The sequence below is a fragment of the Phyllobates terribilis genome, unplaced genomic scaffold (genome assembly GCF_046119375.1).
Source record: "Phyllobates terribilis strain yellow unplaced genomic scaffold, ASM4611937v1 Scaffold_2__4_contigs__length_985480577, whole genome shotgun sequence".
Classification (NCBI taxonomy): domain Eukaryota; kingdom Metazoa; phylum Chordata; class Amphibia; order Anura; family Dendrobatidae; genus Phyllobates; species Phyllobates terribilis.
In genome coordinates this window covers 802,074,325-802,096,772 of record NW_027362762.1, presented here as the reverse complement: position 1 = coordinate 802,096,772, position 22,448 = coordinate 802,074,325, and the positions used below count along the sequence as shown (strand labels likewise).

Here is a 22,448-nt window from a genome sequence, read left to right as displayed (position 1 = left end):
CTATACTGACCTCCATCAGGTTGCAAACTGAATATATTTTTTTCTGCATCTACCTCTGAAAAAATATTTGGCCTTCTAGTAGTGTGTCGGACTTTCTCTATTAGTCCATCTATACTGACCTCCATCATGTTGCAAACTGAATATAATTTTTTTCTGCATCTAGCTCTGAAAAAATATTTGGCCTTCTAGTAGTGTGTCGGACTTTCTCTATTAGTCCATCTATACTGACCTCCATCAGGTTGCAAATTAAAACTAATTTTTATCTGCATCTACAGTACCTCTGAAAAAATATTTGGGCTTCTAGCAGTGTGTGGGACTTGTTCTATTAGTCCATCTATACTGACCTCCATCAGGTTGCAAACTGAATATATTTTTTTCTGCATCTACCTCTGAAAAAATATTGGGCTTCTAGCTGTATGTGGGTCTTGTTCTATTAATCCATCTATACTGACCTCCATCAGGTTGCAAACTGAATATAATTTTTTTCTGCATCTAGCTCTGAAAAAATATTTGGCCTTCTAGTAGTGTGTCGGACTTTCTCTATTAGTCCATCTATACTGACCTCCATCAGGTTGCAAATTCAAAATAATTCTTTTCTGCATCTAACCCAGCCAATAGTTTTGGCCTAATACCACAGTTTGGCCACTCAGCTCTGCTCGGTTACCATCCATTGTTTTTTTGTGCAAACAACTCCAGAGTTGTGAATTAGTTAACCACCAAAATGAGTGGAAAAAGGCCTGCTGCTGGTGGAAAGGGGAATAGGCGTGTTGGGAAGGGGAAAAAAGGTTGTGTCCGTGGGGTAGGTGTTAAAGCAACAGTAACATCTGCAGAAGAAAGACCATCTTCCAGCCAAACTAAAATGTCTACTTCTTTTAGCGGACAATGTGATAAGATCCCTTTCTTACGGCCACGCCAATCGCTACAAATTCCAGATGAGGCACAAAAACAGCAGGTGCTTCAACGGATATCAAGTGATCCTTTAAGTGGGCTCTCCTCCACATCAACTTCAACATCACAAATACTCCAGTCCTCAAAGGTGTCACCCAAATCGCACTTGCTTCCTCACAGCTCCCAAATCTCCAGCTGCCCGTCTGAGTATGAGGTAGAACAGATGGTTGAGTCTGCAGAGCTGTTTACTCATACTATAGCCTGGGAATCAGAGGTCGACTCCAGCGCTTCTGTGAATCCAGACGAGGAAATGATCTGCACTGATGCCCAGAATCTTTATGAGTCGGATCCAGGACCAGACGCAGAAGGTTCTGACCATAATGTAGACCCTCATTCCCAAACTGTAACTCCTGTTGGTGGAGACAATGAGGAAGACGATGATAAGACTCAAATACCTGATTGGAGCGACAACTTTAGTTTTTTGTCAGGGCAGGAACAGGTTGGCTCTGAGGACGACGGGTGTGATAACGCACAGGGTGATGATGATGAGGTCGGAGATCCCACTTACTGTCAACCCACAGTCAGCCAAGAGATGAGGTCAGCAGAGGAGGTGGAGGAAGATGCTAGTGACGACGAGGTCAGGTTGCGCCTTCCTGGACAGAGACGTAGTACTGGAAGCACGTCAACAACTGCATCCTCAAACACAACTCTGCCTCTCACCACAAGTCGTGGTGGCTCTTCAGGTCGCATGGGTGCTAAGCCTTGCATAGCCTGGGCATTTTTTCAGATCGATAAAGATGACCCAACTCGTGTTATCTGTAACATTTGTCAGCAAAAGCTAAGTAGAGGCCAAAAAATACATAGTTTGAGTACTTCATGCATGAACCGGCACATGGACATGAAGCATAAGTTGCAGTGGGAAGCTCAGTGTGCTACAATGCGGCCTAGCCGGCCGGGCCAACCACCGTCTGCCATATCTTGTGCATCCGCGGCCTCTTCATCCTCTGTGACTGGGGGGACAGCAGTCACACCTGTTTTGGGGCGCAGACCTGCCACCTCTTTACCCGCAACAGCCAGCGTGATTGGCAGGTCATCATTTTCTTTGGAGGTGGTAACACCAGCTGGTGTTGAGCGCTGTCCGACATCGATAGCACCACCTTTGGATCAAGGCAACCTAACATGTCCGCCTGCATCTTCCTCACAGACCGGCAGTTTGCCGGGGACACCCTTATCAACCCCGTCTAAGCACAATAGCCAGCCCTCGGTCCCTCAGATGTGGACAAGTAAAAGACCATTTCCTCCTAGCCATGAGAAAGCTAAGAGGTTGAATTTCACCATCTGCAAGCTCTTGGCTACAGAAATGCTGCCTTTCCGCCTGGTGGACACAGAGGATTTTCGAGACCTTATGTCCGTCGCAGTGCCCCAGTACCAGATGCCCAGTCGGCACTACTTCTCAAAGAAAGGTGTGCCTGCGCTCCACCAGCATGTCGCACACAACATCACCGCTTCTTTGAGAAACTCTGTGTGTGACAGGGTGCATTTCACCACAGATACTTGGACGAGTAGGCATGGACAGGGGCGTTACATGTCGCTGACTGGGCACTGGGTAACTATGGTGACAGCAGGACAAGGGGCTGCTGTCCAAGTCTTGCCGTCCCCACGAGTTGTGCGTCAATCCTCTTTATGTCAAAGTTCCTCCACTGCTTCTGCCTCCTCAACCTCCTCTCGGTCTTCCACCTGCACCCAAAGCCTGTCTGGTCATGCCACAAGCTTTCTAACTGCGCAGAAGGGATCCTGCACACCTCCTTACTATGCTGGCAGTAGGGCTCAACGTCATCAGGCAGTTTTTACATTGAAATGTCTGGGAAATGTGAGTCACACAGCTGAGGAGTTGTGGTCAGCTCTGGAGAACCAATTTCATGAATGGTTGTCTCCACTGGACCTGAAACCAGGGAAGGCCGTGTGCGACAATGCTGCAAACCTGGGTGCGGCCCTTCGCCGGGGCAATGTCACACACGTGCCTTGTATGGCTCACGTGTTGAACCTGGTTGTCCAGCAATTTTTAGCCCACTATCCCAGACTAGATGGCCTTCTGCAGAGGGCACGGTCGCTGTGTGCTCACTTCCGCCGTTCGCATCCCGCAGCTCAGCGACTTACATCTCTACAGATGTCGTTGGGCCTGCCACTTCACCGGCTAAAATGCGATGTGCCTACCCGGTGGAATTCAACTCTGCACATGTTGCAGCGACTGTGGCAGCACCGACAAGCCCTGGTGCAATACGTTCTGATGTATAGCCTGGGCCAACGAGATTCAGAGGTGGGGCAAATCACGCTGGAGGAGTGGTCTCAGATCAGGGACCTATGCACCCTTCTGCACAGTTTTGAAATGGCGACGAAGATGTTTAGTGCTGACGATGCCATTATCAGCATGACTATTCCGGTGATTTACATGCTGGAGCACATGTTAAACAGAATTCGGAGTCAGGTGGTGGCACAAGAGGAGGTGGAGGAAGTAGAGGAGGAGGAGTTGTATGCGGAAGGGCTAACATCTGCAAGGTCCAGAAGGTCGGCAGCACCAAGGCGGCAGGCATGTGAGGGTGGGGGAGATGGTTTTACCAGGGCGCATGGTAGCAGCCAAACTAGTGAGGAAGGTGCAGGAGCCCAGGAAGAAGTGGAGGACGAACTGATGGAAGACTCATCAGATGAGGGAGACCTTGATCACATTTCTGTTGTGCGAGGTTGGGGGGAGAGGACAGAGGAAGGAAGCATGATTGTTACTGACGCGCCCCCTGGGACATATTCCTTTTTGAGGGGAATACCCGGCACCGGATCAGATGGGGGGGGTTGTAGTCTCCGAGCGGCTGTGACCCGGCCCGTGCCCAGGGCGTCAAGCTCAGTGTTTTGTGGCAGTCCTACAGATGTTATTAAGAGTTCTTTTGTGTCGACTACGCCACCCGTTGTGATGCGGTCACTGTGGCCGCCGCTGCAGCAGGGTCCGCTGAGGCTGATGGTGGGTGCGCAGCTTGGTGGGATAACCCCCAACGGGAGGGGTATAGCCTCAGGGGGGACAGGTGCAGAGGATGGGGGTTGTGGTGGTGCAGTGCAGCCGGCAATGAAGACAGAGTCGGGTTGTGCAGTTAAGGGTGTTTACTTACTGCAGATGTTGTACTGGTCACTCCAGCTTCGAGTGACCACCCGAGCCGTGCTGCGTCCACCAGGTCCTGGATCCAGCCAACCCCCAAACAAGTCCGGAGCGTGGCCCTGAGCTCTCCTTCTGTCCCGTTCTCTGGCCGTCCCCAACAGTGATCCACCTAGGTCCAGCTCCCTCGGGCCTTCTGTTGGGACACCCTTGGCCTTGGGTTCCCTGACCCTTCATGTGGTGTGCCTTCGGGGTGGATGTGATGGGTGACCGTGACAAACGCTGCCCACGGTCTCCGGTCTCTGGCTGGGGTGTGTTTTGCCCCCCACCAGCTTGGGTTCCGGTACCCTGTGCCGACTCTTCACCCGGGGATTTAAGTTGGGATCTTGGAGTCCTTTTCTGCTGTTTCCCCCTCTGGGTCTCTCTCTCTCTTCTCCTCTCTCACTCTGGGTCTCTCTTCTCCTCTGCTTGCTGACTTGTTCTCTGCATCTGACTTGTTCTCTGCATCTGACCCTGTTCTTAGTTGGTGCCCACCTTATATACACCCTCTATGTGTGAGCTCAGGTGACCAGCACCCAATGAGCTCCTATCACTACCCAGACTGCTCCCCCTATCTGCCCCTACACTACTTGGGATGTACCACCCCCCTCCCACTCCAGCCAGGAACAGACTCGGTCGTACCTGCACATTTCTAAGTGGGAGTACCGTCGGTCTGCTCCTCGGAAATGGGATGTGTGTAGTGCATGCAGCCTACCGAGCTCAGTTCCACACTCCATCCTTACCCGGGAGTGGAATATCACACCTCTGGGTTGAGGTGCAATACCCCTGTAGCAGCCGAATCCTCAGGGTGCTACATTACCTCGCCACCAACACAACAGGGACTTGGTGCTCCTGGATGCGCAACACACATGAGTGCCTTCTTGCTGCACTACCTGCAACATGACCCTCGAATTGTGAGAATTAGAAATAATCCTGACTACTGGGTTGCCACACTGTTAGATCCCCGGTACAAAAGTAAATTTGCAGAAATTATTCCTGCCATAGAAAGGGATGCACGCATGCAGGAGTATCAGCAGAGACTGTTGCAGAATCTTACATGTGCTTTTCCACAAAATACCAGTGGTGCACGTAGTGAATCTCACAGTTCCAACTTGCCAACCGTGGGACCGTCAAGTGTTCAGCACTCAAACCGTAACAGAACCACAGTATCTGCTGGTAACATCAATTTTGCGGAATCATTTCACCACTTTTTTAGCCCATCCTTTGCAAGGCCACAGGAGACAAGAAGTCTGACACATAGTCAACGCCTAGAGACGATGGTACAGGAGTATCTCCAAGTAAACATTGAAGCCACGACTGTGTCACTGGACCCTTGCTCTTTTTGGGCTTCCAATCTGGATAAATGGCCGGAGCTAGCCACTTACGCCTTGGAGATCTTGTCATGCCCCGCAGCCAGCGTTCTGTCTGAACGTGTGTTCAGCGCTGCTGGTGGTGTGCTGACAGATAAGCGCACGCGGCTCTCCACTGATAATGTAGACAGACTCACGTTCATAAAAATGAACAAATCATGGATCCGAAACGACTTTTCTACCCCTGTGTCATCCTGGGGAGAGTAAAAGCTTGATGATTGGTTAAAATCACCCTACCAACTGTTTTAAGCTTTCAAATTACTAATCATGTTTATCTGTATCTTGGCTGGAAAATAATTTGGGCTTTGTAGCAGTGTGCAGCACTGATTCTATTAGGCCATCTATAATAAGCTCCACCAGATTTAAAATTACTAATCATGTTTATCTGTATCTTGACTGGAAAATAATTTGGGCTTTGTAGCAGTGTGCAGCACTGATCCTATTAGGCCATCTATACTAAAGCTTCACCAGATTTAAAATTAATAATAATTTTTAGCTGCATCTAGCCCGGAAAATAATTTTGGGGCTCCGAGATGCGCAAGACACATAAGTGCCTTCTTGCTGCACTACCTGCAGCATGACCCTCATATTGTCAGAATTCGAAGTAATCATGACTACTGGGTTGCCACACTCTTAGATCCCCCAAACTTTTCGATCAACCTTTTCATTTTAATAAAGACCAAAAAAATGGTCATTTTTGAAATTATAAGCATTAGCAGGTTGTTAGAAACTGAAATCAAACAGTTTTCAACTCAAAACTTTATTCTAGGTGATGTTACATTTTCACATAGGACCCCTTGTTCGAAAGGAGCTTCTGAACTCTCTCGTCCATTGAATTTGTCAGGTTTTGGATGGTTTCTGCTTCAATTGTTTTGCATGAGGACAGAATACCCTCCCAGAGCTGTTGCTTAGATGTGAACTGCCTCCCGCCATCATAGACACTCCTTTTAATGATGCTCCAAAGGTTCTGAAAGGGGTAGAGGTCAGGGGAGCATGGGGGTCACACCATAAGTTTGTCCCCTTTTCTGCCCATATCAGCCAGAGATGCAGATGTTTTATGTGCAGCATGAGATGGTGCATTATCATGCAGAAAAATGATCTTGCTGTGAAATACACGGTTCTTCTTCTTGAACCATGGCAGGAAGTGCTGTTTGAGAAAATCCACATACATTATGGAGTTCATCTTTAGCGCCTTCAGGGATCCTAAAGGGGCCGACAATCTCTCTCCCCATGATTCCAGCCCAAAACATTACTCCACCTCCTCCTTGTTGGCGCTGTAGCCGTGTTTGCGTGGGGTGTCCATCAACCAGCCACCCTCCACTCCATCCATCTGGACCATCGAGCGCTGCACGGCACTCATCCGTGAACAAAACAGTTTTGAAATCAGTCTTCATGTAATGTTTGGCCCACTGGAACCGTTTCTGCTTGTGTGAAGTGGATAGAGGAGGTCGACAGGATGGCGTATGCACAGCTGCAAACCTCTGAAGGACCCTGCATCTTGTTGTTCGGGGGACGTTGGAGGCACAAGCAGCTTCAAAAACTTGTCTGCTGCTATGACAAGGCTTTTTTGCCGCTGCTCTTTCAACCTGACGTAATTGCCTGTAGGAAAGAGTCCTCAATTTGCCCTTATCAGCACGCACACGTGTGTACTGTGAATCAGCTACATACTTCTTGATTGCCAAGACACTTCATCCTGATCATCGCACAATGTTGATTGTAGTCATGCCTTGACCTAAACACTCCACAATTTGTTGCTTCTCAGCAGCCGACACATCCTTTTTCTTTCCCATTTTGGCAGAAAATGTAGGCTGCTTAATAATGTGGGACAGCCTTCTTAAGTAGTCTTGCCTTTCATTGGACACACCTGCCAAACTAATTAGCACAGGTGTCTGCAATTGCTTACAGTGATATAAAGAGCCCTGACACACATCACCATCAATGAGTTTAACTGACAAACAAACAAATTCTTCCCTTATCACTCCTAAACACTTTTTGCATAATAATTTGGAACACAGTGTACATATGCTTTTCCACAAAACACCAGTGGTTCACGTAGTGAATCTTACAGTTCTAACTTGCCAACCGTGGTCTGTATGGAGTTGTTCAATAAAGGGCCCAAAATTAAGATAACATAGATGGGAGAGGTCTCTATGAATAGGAATTCCTAAGTATTTGATACCCTGTGAGGGCCAGGCAAAGGGAAAGTTGGACTGGATGGAATCCTATATGGATTTGGGGAGGGAGACATCGAGGGCCTCAGACTTCGCTGCATTGATTTTAAAATTTGACCATGTAACAAAGTGATCTATTTCAGCCATAACAGCATGGATGGATATATGTGATTGAGTGATATATACTAGGACATCATCAGCAAATAGAGAGCACTTGTACTCGGTGCCTCCCACCTCAATCCACCTAATATTGGGGTTATGGCGAATTGATGAGAGCAGGTGCTCCGTCACTAGGATGTATAAGAGAGGGGACAGAGAACATCCCTGCCTTGTCCCATTGGTGATTGTGAAAGGTGATGAAAATGTTCTGACGCGCCCCCTGGGCCTTGGGACACCCGGAGCCGGACCCTTTTTGGTGGATGCTGGTGGTTGTAGTCTCCGTGGCGGCAACCCGGTTCCCTGGCTCAGGGCGGTCAAACCAGTGGCGGAACTATTTATGTGGTTTTGATGTTTAAATGTCCGACTACGCCACCCGTGGATTGCGGTCAGAGTGAACCGCCACTCCAGGGCAGACCACTGAGGCTGGTGTTGTGGGTGCAGCAGAGCGTAGCATAACTCCCCACGGGAGGAGTATAGCCTCAGGGCAGTGTATGCGGAGGATGGGGGTGATGGTGCAGGGCAGCAGCAGTAATGACACGGAGTCAGTGATGCAGTCCAGGGCCTTTACTCACAGTTCTTATTATCCAGACGACGTCTGCAGGTAACGGCTGCCCACGTCGTACTGTGCTCACCAGGTGAGGGGCTCAGACAACTCCCAGATAACTTTGGAGCGCTTCACAGGACCCCCTTTGTGTGTCCTTTGTCTGGCCTTTCTTACCAACCCTTCTGTCCGGCTGCCTCGGGCCTCCTCTTGGTAAACTTGGCGCCAGTTTCCCTGACCCTATGTGGTGCCTTCCTAGCGGGTGTAGCGAGGGGCTGCGCCACATAAAATGTCACAGCCTCCTGTTTCTAGCTGAGGGTCGTTTCCTGCCTCCACTAGTTTCGGGGACCGGTCTCCCCCTTTGGCCTGACCCCTCCACGCAGGTGGATTCGGGCGTGCGGTGGCGACTCGCCCATCCGCACCCCTGAGATCCCTTCGTTCCTCGTTCCTGGAGCCTTCTCCGCTCCTCTTCCTTCCTTCTCCCTCTTCCAGGCCTGGGCCTCTGTTACTAGGCCCGCCTCCGGAGCAGAGCTCATGCAGAGCCCCTGCTCCCTGCCACTTCTGCTCAGACTTCTCTGCACTGAACTAAGATGGTGCCCACCTTTTATACTCCCTTCTCAATGCACCCAGGAACTGCTTCCTCCCTGCTCCTGCACTACAGGGTTCCCCTTCCTCAGTGTTCCCTCCCCCCACTCCAGCCAGGGACAGGGACTGTCGTGCCCATCTCAGGGGCATATTGGTCGCCCTGCCCCACGGCAATGTGGTGTAATGCATGCAGGTGTCGTGTCCTGATCCACACTACATCCTTACCTGAGAGTGAGATATCACACCTCTGGGTGAGGTGCAATACCTCTGTAGCAACCGAGCCCTCAGGGTGCTACAGTTCCATTTATCTTCAGCCTAGGTGACGTATTGCGATACAGGGCCGTGATTTTGGCTATAAAAGGGTCCCCTAGACCCCTACCCCAAGCTTTTTAAGAGAATCATATATGGCGTGCCAGGAGACTCTATGGAATGCTTTCTCAGCATCCAACGAGAGTATCTAATTACAAATTTTTAACTGCATCTAGCCCAGGAAATACTTTGTGCCTAGTAGCAGGGTCTGCTAGTCAGCGGATTATCCCGGCTGTTAAGCAAGCTACACCACCTGTAGTTTGGACACTTCATTTTTTCAAAGGAAATGCTTCGGGACCACGGGATACTCAGTGAAGAGCATCAGGAGGCACCCCAAGGCATAGGGGCTCGGACTGGCAGTAGGATGCCTTGCGGTGGACAGCCGAGCTCGATCCTTATAAAAGCTTTTTAACTGCAGCAGCTTTAGTGGACGCTACTGGAGCTGGAATTACGCGGCTGCTGGCATGAGACTTGCCCTCCAATAGATCCTTGTAAATGGATTTAAAGTGTATTTATTCAAATTAGAGAGACAATTTAAATTAAAAAGCTTAGAGCTGCCTCCACCACAGGGGGGCTCGCTCGATCCACCAGCGGACAGGCACCAGTATTGGGAGAGGGGGGCTGGCCGTCAGGGTTCACCGCGGCTCTGGCACAAACCCGGCGACACGGAGGTGGCACGGGCAGGAGCGGACTGAACGTGTCGGCTTCTCACTTTTTGGATTTTAGAAGGGCATGACATGCCTATATCTGTGTCTCCCTCTCCTTTTACTCCTCCACCTCTTTTCTTTTCGCATGACTATATGTACTTGTCACTTTTCCATGTGTTAGTTGTGTCTTCTGAGCAGTTTGTCAGCTTTTGGACACCTTTGAAGGTGTTTTCTATGTGTTTCTATGTGTTTTTGTTTGCCTGCCATTGGTTTTAACGGTGTTCGAAGGTGTTCGACGAACAGTTCGACGAACAGTTCGGCGAACACACGGGTGTTCGACGAACCGAACCGAACTCGAACACTACGGGGGTGGCTCAACACTACTCATGACACTCAACAAACAAATCTCTCCTAAAGGTCCTAGGCACAAACAACCTCCCATGGGGAGTGTTAGATGGGGCATTCTCCTGTGCTTTAAGAATCTCATCCTCCAAAACGGAGTCCAAAGCAGCAATCACAACACCTTCTTGTAAAATGGTCTCCTCTTCCTCCTCAACACCGACCATGGGAGAAAAGCTGCGAGACAAAGCATCCGCTTTAACATTCTTGGTACCCGGGATGTAAGTAACGGAAAAATTAAACCGCGAGAAAAAAAGTGCCCACCTAGCCTGACGGGCATTCAAGCGCTTGGCAGCATCAAGATAGATCAGATTTTTATGATCAGTGAAAACCAGAATGGGAAAATCAGCACCTTCCAAGAGGTGACGCCAGTGTTCAAATGCGAGTTTAATCGCCAGCAATTCCCGATTACCAATATCGTAATTAAGTTCAGTCTCGGAAAATTTTTTTGAAAAAAAGGCACAGGGATGTACTCCATCCTTGTTTTCCTGAGACAACACCGCACCAACCCCCACCGAAGAAGCATCAACCTCAACCAAAAACGGCTTAGTCATATCAGGCTGCATAAGGATGGGAGCAGAGGTGAACCTCTCCTTTAAAAACACAAAAGCTTCAATGGCCTCAGAAGTCCACTGAACCGCATTAGCACCTTTCCTGGTGAGATCGGTCAGCGGTTTGACAATAATAGAAAAATTTTTTATGAATTTTCTGTAATAATTGGTGAAACCCAAAAACCTCTGTATCGATTTCAAACCAATAGGCCTAGGCCATTCCTGCACAGCTTGAACTTTAACCGGGTCCATCTCAAAACCTTCACTGGAGATAATGTAGCCCAAAAAACTAATTCTCTGTACAGCGAACTCACATTTCTCCAGCTTAGCAAAAAGCGAATTGTCCATTAATAACTGTAATACCTCACGTACGCTCCGCCAATGAGACTCCAGATCAGGCGAATAAATCAAAATGTCATCCAAATACACAACCACATTTTTGCCGATTAAAGGTCTAAGGATGTCGTTAATAAGATTCTGAAAAAATGCTGGAGCATTGGTGAGACCAAAAGGCATAACCAGATTCTCAAAATGACCCACAGGAGTGTTAAAAGCAGTCTTCCATTCATCACCCTCCTTCATGCGCAACAAATTGTATGCCCCCCGGAGATCAATTTTAGAGAACCACTTGGCCCCCACTAACTGGTTAAATAAATCAGGAATCAATGGCAGTGGGTAAGGATTGCGTACAGTTATTTTATTAATCTCACGAAAGTCCAGACAAGGACGTAAACCGCCATCTTTTTTTTTTACAAAAAAAAATCCAACAGCCACAGGAGACTTGGAAGGCCTAATGTGACCAGCGGCCAAGCTTGTCTGTATGTATTCCTCCAAAGCCTTTCTCTCAGGAATAGTAAGATTAAATAAACGACTCTTAGGAAGAGTCGCTCCAGGGACAAATTCAATGGTACAATCATAGTCTCTATGGGGAGGCAAAACCTGCGACTCCTCCTCAGAAAATACTCTCCAAAAATCCTGAATAGGTACAGGCAATTCCCCTCTATCCACAGCAGCAATGCGCCCGTTACAACACTTGTCATAACACTTAGGGCTCCAGGACTTAATTTCATTGGTAGACCAATCCAGTACAGGATTGTGCAATTTTAACCAGGGTAACCCCAATATTACTGGAGAAGGCAAATTATCCAATACCACCAAATCCAAATTCTCTTGATGTATACCATTAATAGTGAGGGGAAATTCACAGACCTTGTGAGTAACACTCTTCAAGGGAGAGCCATCGACAGAAACCACAGCAATAGGGGATGACAAAGTTTTAGGTTCTAATCTAAGTTTTTCCAAGAATCCCCCATCAATCACATTCAGAGTAGATCCACAATCCACAAATACCCGAAATTCAATTAATTCATCCTGAGCAGCAGTAGTGGCAGATAGGAATACTCCCTTAGAATTTAAACAGGCAATACGGGCATGACTGACCATTTTTTTTTCTTTCTTCATACGAAGCACACAGCTCTTAATAAAATGACCAGAATTTCCGCAATAGAAACACAAGCCTTCAGAAAGTCGGCGGTCTTTTTCCTGAGAGCGGGGTGTCATCGCCCCAATTTCCATCGGCTCACAATTGTCAGCACTGAACCTCTCAGGACTCGAAGCTGACATAGCAGAGGATTTGCTCTCATTAACCCTTGCTCGCAGTCTCCTGTCCACCCGTATAGCTAATTGCATTGCCTCCTGCAAGTTTCCAGGTGTGGGATAAGCAATCAGTAAATCCTTAACCCTTTCACCTAGTCCTGCAAGAAACAAGCTTTTCAAAGCTGAATCGTTCCACCCCACCTGGGCAGACCACCGACGGAAGTGAGAACAATATTTTTCCACATTACCTGATCCCTGCCTCAAACGTCTTAATTCAGACTCAGCAGATGAGACACGATCAGGATCATCGTACAATAAACCCAAAGCAGAAAAAAAACTATCCACTGATCTAAAGCACGGATCACAAGGTTGGAGAGAGAAGGCCCATCCCTGAGGATCTTTGCGCAAAAGTGACATTATGAACCCTATGCGCTGTGATTCATCACCAGAGGATCCGGGTCTCAAACGAAAATATAATAGACAAGCATTTTTAAAAGAAAAAAAATCTTGTTGTTCGCCAAAAAATAGATCAGGCAGACGTACCTTTGGTTCCACAAAATGCGCTCCAGAACAGCTACTCACGTGTTGTTGGAGCTTGGCCACCTCCAGAGAGAGTCCCTGCAAGCGTTGAGCCAAATCTTGCACCGAGACCATGATGGAAAACTGGAGGTCTTTCCTTAGAGAATTTTTTTTTTTTTTTTTTTTTTAAGGCTGGACTTACTGTTATGATCTGCTACAGAGACTAAGGAAAGACAGGAGATCTGTCCCTACAATAGAACTAAACTAGATCCCTACGATGTAACGGGGAACCTGATCCTGCGATCAGACCCGCTAAAGTCCTCGGCTAGTCTGTACGAAGACCTATAGATGTGAGGGAGGGATCCCTACAAGAACTAGGGACTGGGAAAAGTTGGACACCTCCTAGCAGAAATCGTAGCAGTCAAAGACAAACACACAACAAAAAGTAAAGAGGTCAGAAGACCTAGCAAAACTAACAGAGAACGGCAACAGAGCACCAAGCTAGCTCAACAGTAGTAAATACAAATGAAGTCCAGCAATGCCAGGAGGGCAGAGCCGGATTAAATAGGCAAAACTGGTCATGTGACCAGCAAACTAAAAAAAAACTAACAGGAGAGTTGTAACAGTGGGCTGCCTGTTCCTAGTGAACAGACCTGCCTAAGTCCTAGGCTAATTTGAACGAAGAACTATAGAATAAAGGGAAGGGGTACCTAAAAGAACTAAGGACTGGAACAAAAATAGGACACCTCCTGAACAGAGATAGTTGTTGCAGAAAACAAAAGATAAACTGACAAAGGGTACTAGAGGTCCCAAAGGACCAAGTGAACTGAAAGATATTGGCACCAAAGCACCTGGCTAGCAAAACAGTCAAACAACACTGAAGTCCAGCCCAGCCAAAAAGGAGGAGCTGGAATATAAAGGCAGATGGTCACGTGACCGCAAAACACAAGATGGAAAAAACAAACAGGATGGTTCTAACAGTACCAGCATCAACAAGGCCGTTGGTATTCAGTTCAGTCTCCACACATAAGACCTCAGGAGTGGACATGGATGTCAGACATATGTACCATCCTCCAAAACTTTGAGGACTCCACCAAGATGGTGAGCGGCGATGCCATAATTAGCATCACCATCCCGCTTCTCTGTCTTCTGAAATGCTCTCTGCTCACAATCAAAGAGGATGCATTGCAGGCGGAGCACGATGAGATGGAGCAAGGAACCATACAAGGTGATTACACACAGTCCAGCCTCATCTCATTCCAACGTGGATTGGGTGACAATGAGGAAGAGGAGGAGGAAGAACAGGAGCTAGTGTCATGCGCTATAGACGGTACTATCTGCACAACTGTCATACCGTCTATTCAGCGTGGATGGCCTAAGGACAGAGGAGGAGGAGGAGAGCATGGTCACTCATCCTCTTGGTGAGGACACGGAAGTCTTGCCTGTTAGCAGTCTGGCACGCATGGCTGAGTTTATATTACGATGCTTTTCCCATGACCCTCGCGTTCTCAAAATTTTGGGTGACGATCATTACTGGTTGGTGACACTTCTAGACCCACGCTACAAGGAAAACTTTATATCTCTTATTCCTAAGGCGGACAGGTCTACAAAAATGGGGCAGTACCAGAAGGCCCTTGTTGCGGAACTATTAAAAAAATTCCCATCTGAAAACTCTGGCGGCAGAGGTCATAGTTCGTTGGACAACCAAGGAGTACAGCGAGAGAGACACAACTCCAATCCAGCAGAGGCAGGGGAACACTGTCAAAGTTCTGGGAAAATATTTTCAGCCCCTCCCATCGCACAAGCCCTGAGGCATGGGGTACTGTCACAAGGAGTGCAAAGTTTGGGAAGATGCTGAGGAAGTACCTTGCTGACTGTACCAACATCCTCTGTGATTCCTCTATGCCTTATAATTATTGGGTATCCAAGCTAAATACGTAGAATGAACTGGCTCTCTATGCCTTGGAGGTCCTGGCCTACCCTGCCGCCTGCGTTTTATCAGATCGGGTTTTTAGTGCCGCTGGTGGAATTATAACTGATAAGCGCATCCGCCTGTCAACTGAAAATGCTGACAGGCTGACTCTTATAAAAATGAACAAGGGCTGGATTGGGCCAGACTTCTCAACACCACCGAATGATAGCAGCGTAACATAAACTCAAATCCAGTTTCTTTTTCTGGGAGGTGTATTTCCATGCACCTCTTCACACCCACACATGGGTATACGCTTCCTGATTTTGGCTATTTGCTCTTGTCCTCCTCCTTCTCCTCATCCTCATCCTCCACCACCATATCACCAGGGTGAGCGTGGTCCGTGATGCAACACCCACATCATTTTTTTAAAGGGTGTTTATGATGCCCGTAAAAAAAAAAAAATTATACAGTATGTTCATGTATACCCCCCAGGGGTAAATGTTTGTCAGCCCATACACTTAGTGCATGGGCATTACAAGTATAGGAGACCCGCTCCTTTCTAATGGAAACATTTTTTATGAGGCCCTCCTCCACGTCTCTTCCAAGAGACATTGGAGTGCCTCCCAATTTTTGGCAGCCCTTGCATTCACTGCATAGGCAAACACAATGGGAGACACACTTACTAATAATGGGAATATTTTTTATGAGGCCCTCCTCCATGTCTCTTCCAAGGGACATTGGAGTGCCTCCAAATGTTTGGCTACCCTTGCATTCACTGCATAGGCAAACTTAATGGGAGACCCATTTCCTAATAATGGGAAAATTGTTTTCAGGAGGCCCTCTGACCTCCACGTCTCTTCCAAGGGGCATTGGAGTGCCTCCAAATTTTTGGCAACCCTTGCATTCACTGCATAGGCAAACACAATGGGAGACCCACTTTCTAATAATGGGAACATTGTTTTCAGGAGGCCCTCCTCTAAGTCTCTTCCAAGGGGTATTGGGGTGCGTCCAAATTTTCAAAGTGGTATTGGGGTGCGTCCAAATTTTGAGCAGCCCTGCCACTCACTGCATACGCAATAACAGTATAGGAGACCCACTCTTTAGTAATGGGAACAATAAAACATAGCCGGCTGATGGCTCTCTAAGAATAGTGAGGGCCGACTGCTGGCCCTTTAAGAATAGTAAAGGCTGCCTGATGGCCCTATAAAAATAGGCTTTGTGACTTTCATAGTCCCTCCTTCATAAATGAAACACGATGTGTCTGATGATATCTCACACACCACATGGCCAGATAAGGTTGTAAAATGTTAAAATGACATTTCCTGGTGAATGCATTTGTCACGGTTGAAAGCAATGCAAACGTGCAAAAACGCATCAAAAACGCTACGTGTGAACATAGCCCAAGGTGTGGAGGAGTATTTTTGTTTTTGGTTATTTATTTTGCTTTATATACAAGTCATTACCCTGGAAAGGATGTTCCTTAACATATTTCCCAGGAAAATCCATTTTGGTTTCGTTTTTGTATGTTTTGTTGTGAGTCCGTAAAAGTGGCGCAATACCTCTGACAACGTTGTTGACAGAAGTGACCTGGGAGTCAGACATGCTTCCAGGGGTCTTCCCCATGCTGTTCCCATGTCATTTGAGCACTGTTCCCATCGATTTGGGCAATTTTTAGGCCCTCTGCAGACCGCCGGGGGGAGCCGCCGGAAAAATGCTCGAGTTTCCCATAGACTTACATTGGGCTCATTGCTCGGGTCGAGCACCCGAGTATTCCAATGTGCTCGACCTGAGCATCGAGCACCCAAGCATTTTAGTGCTCGCCCATCACTATTTAGAACATATTAGAATATCGTTTAGACCACAAAAAAACAGACAGGTTTTCATCAGTTTTTCTTTTATGCTATGCTTCTTCTATAAACCATTTAGTGAAAAACAGACAGCACATGGATGCCATCCGAGGGCTGTGCTTTTCTCACTCACCAATTCCCTTGAATGGAAGAGTTCTCTTTGTAAAATAGACCAGAATATGATGACTTATGTAGATCATCTTTTAGCAAAAAAGTGACATGTGAATAATAGACCCATAAAAATTTGATGTGATAGTTTGCTGAAACAGGCATTCCTCACATGGATTAAAGCTGTCAAACAGTCGCAAATCATGCAAACGGGAGTGATTAAAACATAACACAGAGCACGCTGAAGATACGCGGTGTTCGCCCGAGCATGCTTGTAAATCTCGAGTAACGAGCATGATCGCTCATCACTAATAGGGATGGTTCGACCTTACACTCGGTCTTTTTCAACTGTCGCTAGATATGTGGCTGTCCATGGATAGATAAGGTTCATAGACTCAAATAGACAATGGTGGTACAGGGGACATGAGGCTCGTTGTCCAGGGGGGTCTTGTATAGCACTGTTTGCACCCTGGACAGCCACATATCTGGCGACGGTTGAAAAGGACCGAGTGTAAGGTCGAAACGTCCCTATATGTCTCTTCGATCCATCATCTACTTCTATTTAACACTGTGGTGAACTGTTAAAATAAACGCATTTTGCAAAGATACCCTCTATGAGTGCGGCTGATTACCTATAGAATCGGACTGTTGGGAATTTCCCAGTTCGACCAGCACCACCATCTACTAAGCTGAGTGTGACTCTAATCTATTATTTCTTTTTCGTAAAAAACACTGACTTGTGATGATATCTTTGCTGAGTAAATCTCCCATGTATTTCTATGGGTATACTATTGATCATCTCTGATACACACAGTTATAAATTAAGTATCAATACTTACTCTAAGTGCAGTAGTGCTATTATCAAGGTAATCCTCGTGAGATAATAGTGACAGGGATGCTTGGTCGAACTGCAAATAAAAGATATTTTTATTTCAGTAAATGTACAAGCTAAGAGAAAACAATTGAACATATTTTCTACAACTGTCAGTGGCAAAGAAAAAGGAGAAAGAAAAGGAAAGTAGTACTTTTTTTCTCTTAAAATTTTCCACCACGAAAAAGTGTTGTAGCTGGAGTCGAAGATCTAGGTGCCCAGGATCTTTGACTCCAGTGCCCAGGATCTCAGCACCAGCGCCACTTTGAACTGTATCAACATCAACATGATGCCAATTCATAGTCATACGTTTCTTGCCCCACCACTCTTCATCTTGTAGGCTGCAGGCTGCTGTTCTGCAACTAGTCACGGCTGCTCTAAATGCTGGGAAAAATAGGACTTTTTTGCTCAGAATAGGCGAGTACAAATTTAACTTTTTGTGTATGGAGGTAAAAAGGTAGAATTATTACTTTTTAATGGGGCATTAAAAGAAACCTGTCATCAGGATTTTGCCAAGTAAACTACAGGAATTGTCATGTTGGCGCTGTTACACTGATTAAAATGATACCTGGGTTGAAGAAATCCGTCTTGTGGTTCGTGTTTGCAGTTTTGAGTTAATGAGATGTTCATGCTCCGGGGTGGGCCTCAGGGTGGGCCTGTGGGTGGGTCTTTTTTTGGTGCTATGGCCTCATAGTCATCATTCTGAGTTTAACCCCTTTATGGCCTTACACGTATCCATGCATCCAGGTCGCCTGGTAGTTAACGACCTTGGACATATGGATACGTCATACCTTTAATGTGGCACCTCGACCGCAGTCGCCATGATTGCATTAGTCAGAGCGCACAGACACACAGTGACCTGGCAGTGACCGCCCTGTACTTATTCTAGTTACAGATTTGTACAGGGTGGTCACTCTGTCCATCTGTGCGCCGTGCTGGGCCTTGTGGTACCACAGAAGCCTGTGCATCACTACTTTCACTGCTTCTGCTGGTCCTGCTGAATAAAGAGCAAAGAAGCAAGAAGAAAGAAGAGTTCCTGATCCCAGATCCTTTCCTGATCTCTCCTAATCCACCCAATCCCTCTCTCCCCCACTTACCCCCCTTTCCCACCCACTTTCACCTTCAAAAGCCCCTCCTCACCCCCCCTTCTGCTTTCTGCCACCAAACGCTGATCAGTACTTGATCGATGATCAGTACTTGATAGCTCGATTTTTGGCAGGTTTTTTTTCGTGCGTCCTGCAGCAGCCGAGCACTGATCAGTGACGCAAATCACTGATCCACACTCGTGCTCGCTGTTTTCCAGGACTTTTTTAGTCCCTGTCCATTTCCCGTCCCCTTTACACCACCTCTGTATGTGCATCCAGGAGCCGCTGAACGTTGATCACTGACGCAAATCACTGATCCGCATTTGTGCTCGCTGTTTCCACAACTTTTTTTTTCGCTATTTTTTCTCCCCCCTACCCTTTGTACCACTCAGTGTGTGAATCCTACAGCCACTAAGCCGCTGATCAGACGTACACCACTGATTACCACCCGTGCTCGTTTTTGGCAAGGACTTTTTTGCCCTGTCTATTTTTTTACACATCCATGGACTACTAAATTTATTTCTGACTTACACAACTCACGTATGCCAATCTGACGAACGAACACTACTCAACTCACGAATGCCAACATGCTTGCGCTCCTCAGTGTCTCGCTGTGACGGCATCCAGATGAGCCGAGTTCATGTCCAATGAACTCAGCTCACCTCATGCACGTCACTGACTGTGTGGGAGAATTCTCCTGCGCATGCGGTGAGCATGAGAGAATTCTCCTGTGCATGCCCCCCGCCCGATGCAAATTGCAGTCCCCAGCCACCCCAGAAAATGGCGCGTTCATAGAAGCGCCATCCTCTGGCGCTGTACCCAACTCATCCAGGGCCCTGGTGGGGTAGCTCACTGGGTAATAAAGGGGTTAGGGCCAGCTTGGTATTATCAGCTGGCACTAAGCCCGAAATTCATGGGGTCATGCCAATATTAGACATGACCGCCATGAATTTCTAGTAAAGTATTTAAAAAAAACACAACACCCAGAATAAAGTCCTTTAATTGAAATAAACACGCATTCCTTTAATGTTCTAAATTAAACCATACTTACCGTCACGCCCATTCCAGCTGAAGCCAATGTCTTCTGCAATAAAAGTAAAATAATAAACCAACCTCATCCTTACCTTTCCATGGTTCCCAGGACAGCTTCAGCTCTGCTACATTGACATGACAGGCTGGATCGCAGCAGAAAGCTTCCATCCAGCTTGCCATGCCGCAAACACTGAAAAGCGCAGGCATGCTTGCGCTCCTCAGTGTATCGCTGTGACGGCATCCAGATGAGCCGAGTTCATGTCCAATGAACTCAGCTCACCTCATGCACGTCACTGACAGCGTGGGAGAATTCTCCTGTGCTCAGCGCATGAGCAGGAGAATTCTCCCATGCTGGGATGGCATTGAGATGACAGGCTGGATCGCAGCTGAGCGCTGCCATCCAGCTTGTCATCCTTCAGAGACACTGCAGAGCGCAAGCATGCCTGCGCTCTGCAGTGTCTATGAAGGATGGCATGCTGGATGGCAGCGCTCAGCTGCGATCCAGCCTGTCATCTCAATGCCATCCCAGCGTGGGAGAATTCTCCTGCGCATGCGGTGAGCGCAGGAGAATTCTCCCACGCTGACAGTGACGTGCATGAGGTGAGCTGAGTTCATTGGACATGTCCAATGAACTCAGCTCACCTCATGCATGTCACTGACAGCGTGGGAGAATTCTCCTGCACTCACCGCATGCGCAGGAGAATTCTCTCACGCTCACCGCATGCGCAGGAGAATTCTCCCATGCTGTCAGTGACGTGCATGAGGTAAGCTGAGTTCATTGGACATGAACTCGGCTCATCTGGATGCCGTCACAGCGAGACACTGAGGAGCTCAAGCATGCCTGCGCTTCTCAGTGTCTGCGGCATGGCAAGCTGGATGGCAGCTTTCGGCTGTGATCCAGCCTGTCATGTGAATGTAGCAGAGCTGAAGCCATCCTGGGAATCATGGAAAGGTAAGGATGAGGTTGGTTTATTATTTTACTTTTATTGCAGAAGACATTGGCTTCAGCTGGAATGGGCGATATAGTAAGTATGGTTTAATTTAGGACATTAAAGAATTGTGTGTTTATTTCAATTAAAGGACTTTATCCTGGGTGTTTGTGTTTTTTTTAACTTTGACTATGGGGTTACTAATGGGGGTGTCTTATAGACGCCTCTCCATTACTAACCTGGGCTTGATGTCAGCTGGCATTATAAGCTGATATCAACCCCAGCCCTATTACCCCACTGCCACCGCTACAGGGCAGTGGGAAGAGCGAGGTTAAGTGCCAGAATTGGTGCATCCTATGGATGCGCCATTTCTGGGGCGGCTGACGGCTGGTGTTTCTTGCCTGGGAGGGGGCCAATATTCATGGCACCCTTCCTAGGCTATTAATATCAGCCACCAGCTGTCTGCCTAGCCTTTGCTAGCTATTAAAATAGGGGGGACCCCACGTCATTTTTTTGGGGTCCCCCATTTTAATAGCTAGTAAAGGCTAGGTATTCAGCTGGGGGCTGATATTAGTAGCCTGGGAAGCTCCGTGGGTATTACCCCCTTCCCAGGCTTCAAACATCTGCCCCAGCCATCTGCTTAACCTCTGCTAGAGATTAAAATTACGGGGAACCCCACGCCAATTTTTTTTTAATAATTCCTTTATTTTAACACTAAATGACAAGTACAGTAATCAACACAATCACTGTACTTCATATATATGTGACTGACATGTTTCTATCTATCTAATCTATGTGTGATGCTCTATTCTTTCTGTTCTAAATTGTCGGGTACCGGTGTATGCCACTGAGGAATTGCCGGCTTTTCATGTTTCACTGTGAGCACTGTTCCCATCGATTTGGGCAACCACTGTAATGACACAACCACCATGGCTGTGGCATTACAGTGAGTGGCAGACAATCCCTGCATGATGTGAAAAAATCCAGTTACACTTTTGGTGCACGAACAGTTATCGTACATAACCTCGAACAGCCAAATTTTTTGCAAATCGTTGGCGAACAGTTCTAGTCGAACACTGCTCATCTCTACTCAAGAGATATTGCACAACATCCTATGGGGGTCCAATTTTTCCTCTTACCCTTTTGAAAAAAAAATTGGGGGCTAAAATTATTTTTATGGAAAATACTGTATGTGATTTTTTATTTTCACGGCTGTACGTTATAAACATCTGTGAAGCACTTTGGGTGTTCAAAGAGCTAACCACACATTTAGATAAGTTCCCTGATGGGTCTAGTTTCCAAAATGGGTTCACTTTTGGGGAATTTCCACTGTTTAGGCACATCAGGGGCTCTTCAAACGTGCTAATTATTACAGCAAATTTTGCATTCAAAAAGTCAAATGGCACTCCTTCCTTTCCGAGCACTGCCGTGCGCCCAAGCAGTGGTTTTCCCTCAGTAAAGTAGACATGTGGGAAATGTTATTTATTAACTAATTTGTGACATATCTCTCTGATTTAAGGGCATAAGAATTCAACGTTTAAAAATTGCAAAATTTTCGCCAAATTTTCATTTTTTTCACAGATAAACGCAAGTAATTTCGAAGAAATTTTACCACCATTATGAAGTACAATATGTCACAAAAAACAATCTCAGAATCAGTCGATCCATTGAAGTGTTCCACAGTTACTACCTCATAAATTGACACTGTTCAGAATTGTAAAAATTGGCCTGGTCATTTATGTGCAAACAGC

The 22,448-nt window shown here is 47.0% G+C and overlaps 1 protein-coding gene across 1 annotated transcript in view; it reads right to left on the bottom strand.

Moving 5' to 3' along the window:
• Positions 1–22,448, bottom strand: part of PHEX (phosphate regulating endopeptidase X-linked) — a 401,425-nt gene that overhangs the window by 239,144 nt on the left and 139,833 nt on the right. The window contains exon 6 of the mRNA XM_073667505.1: positions 17,620–17,688. Within this exon, the coding sequence (XP_073523606.1) occupies positions 17,620–17,688 (69 nt within the window). The remainder of the gene's footprint in view (positions 1–17,619; positions 17,689–22,448) is intronic.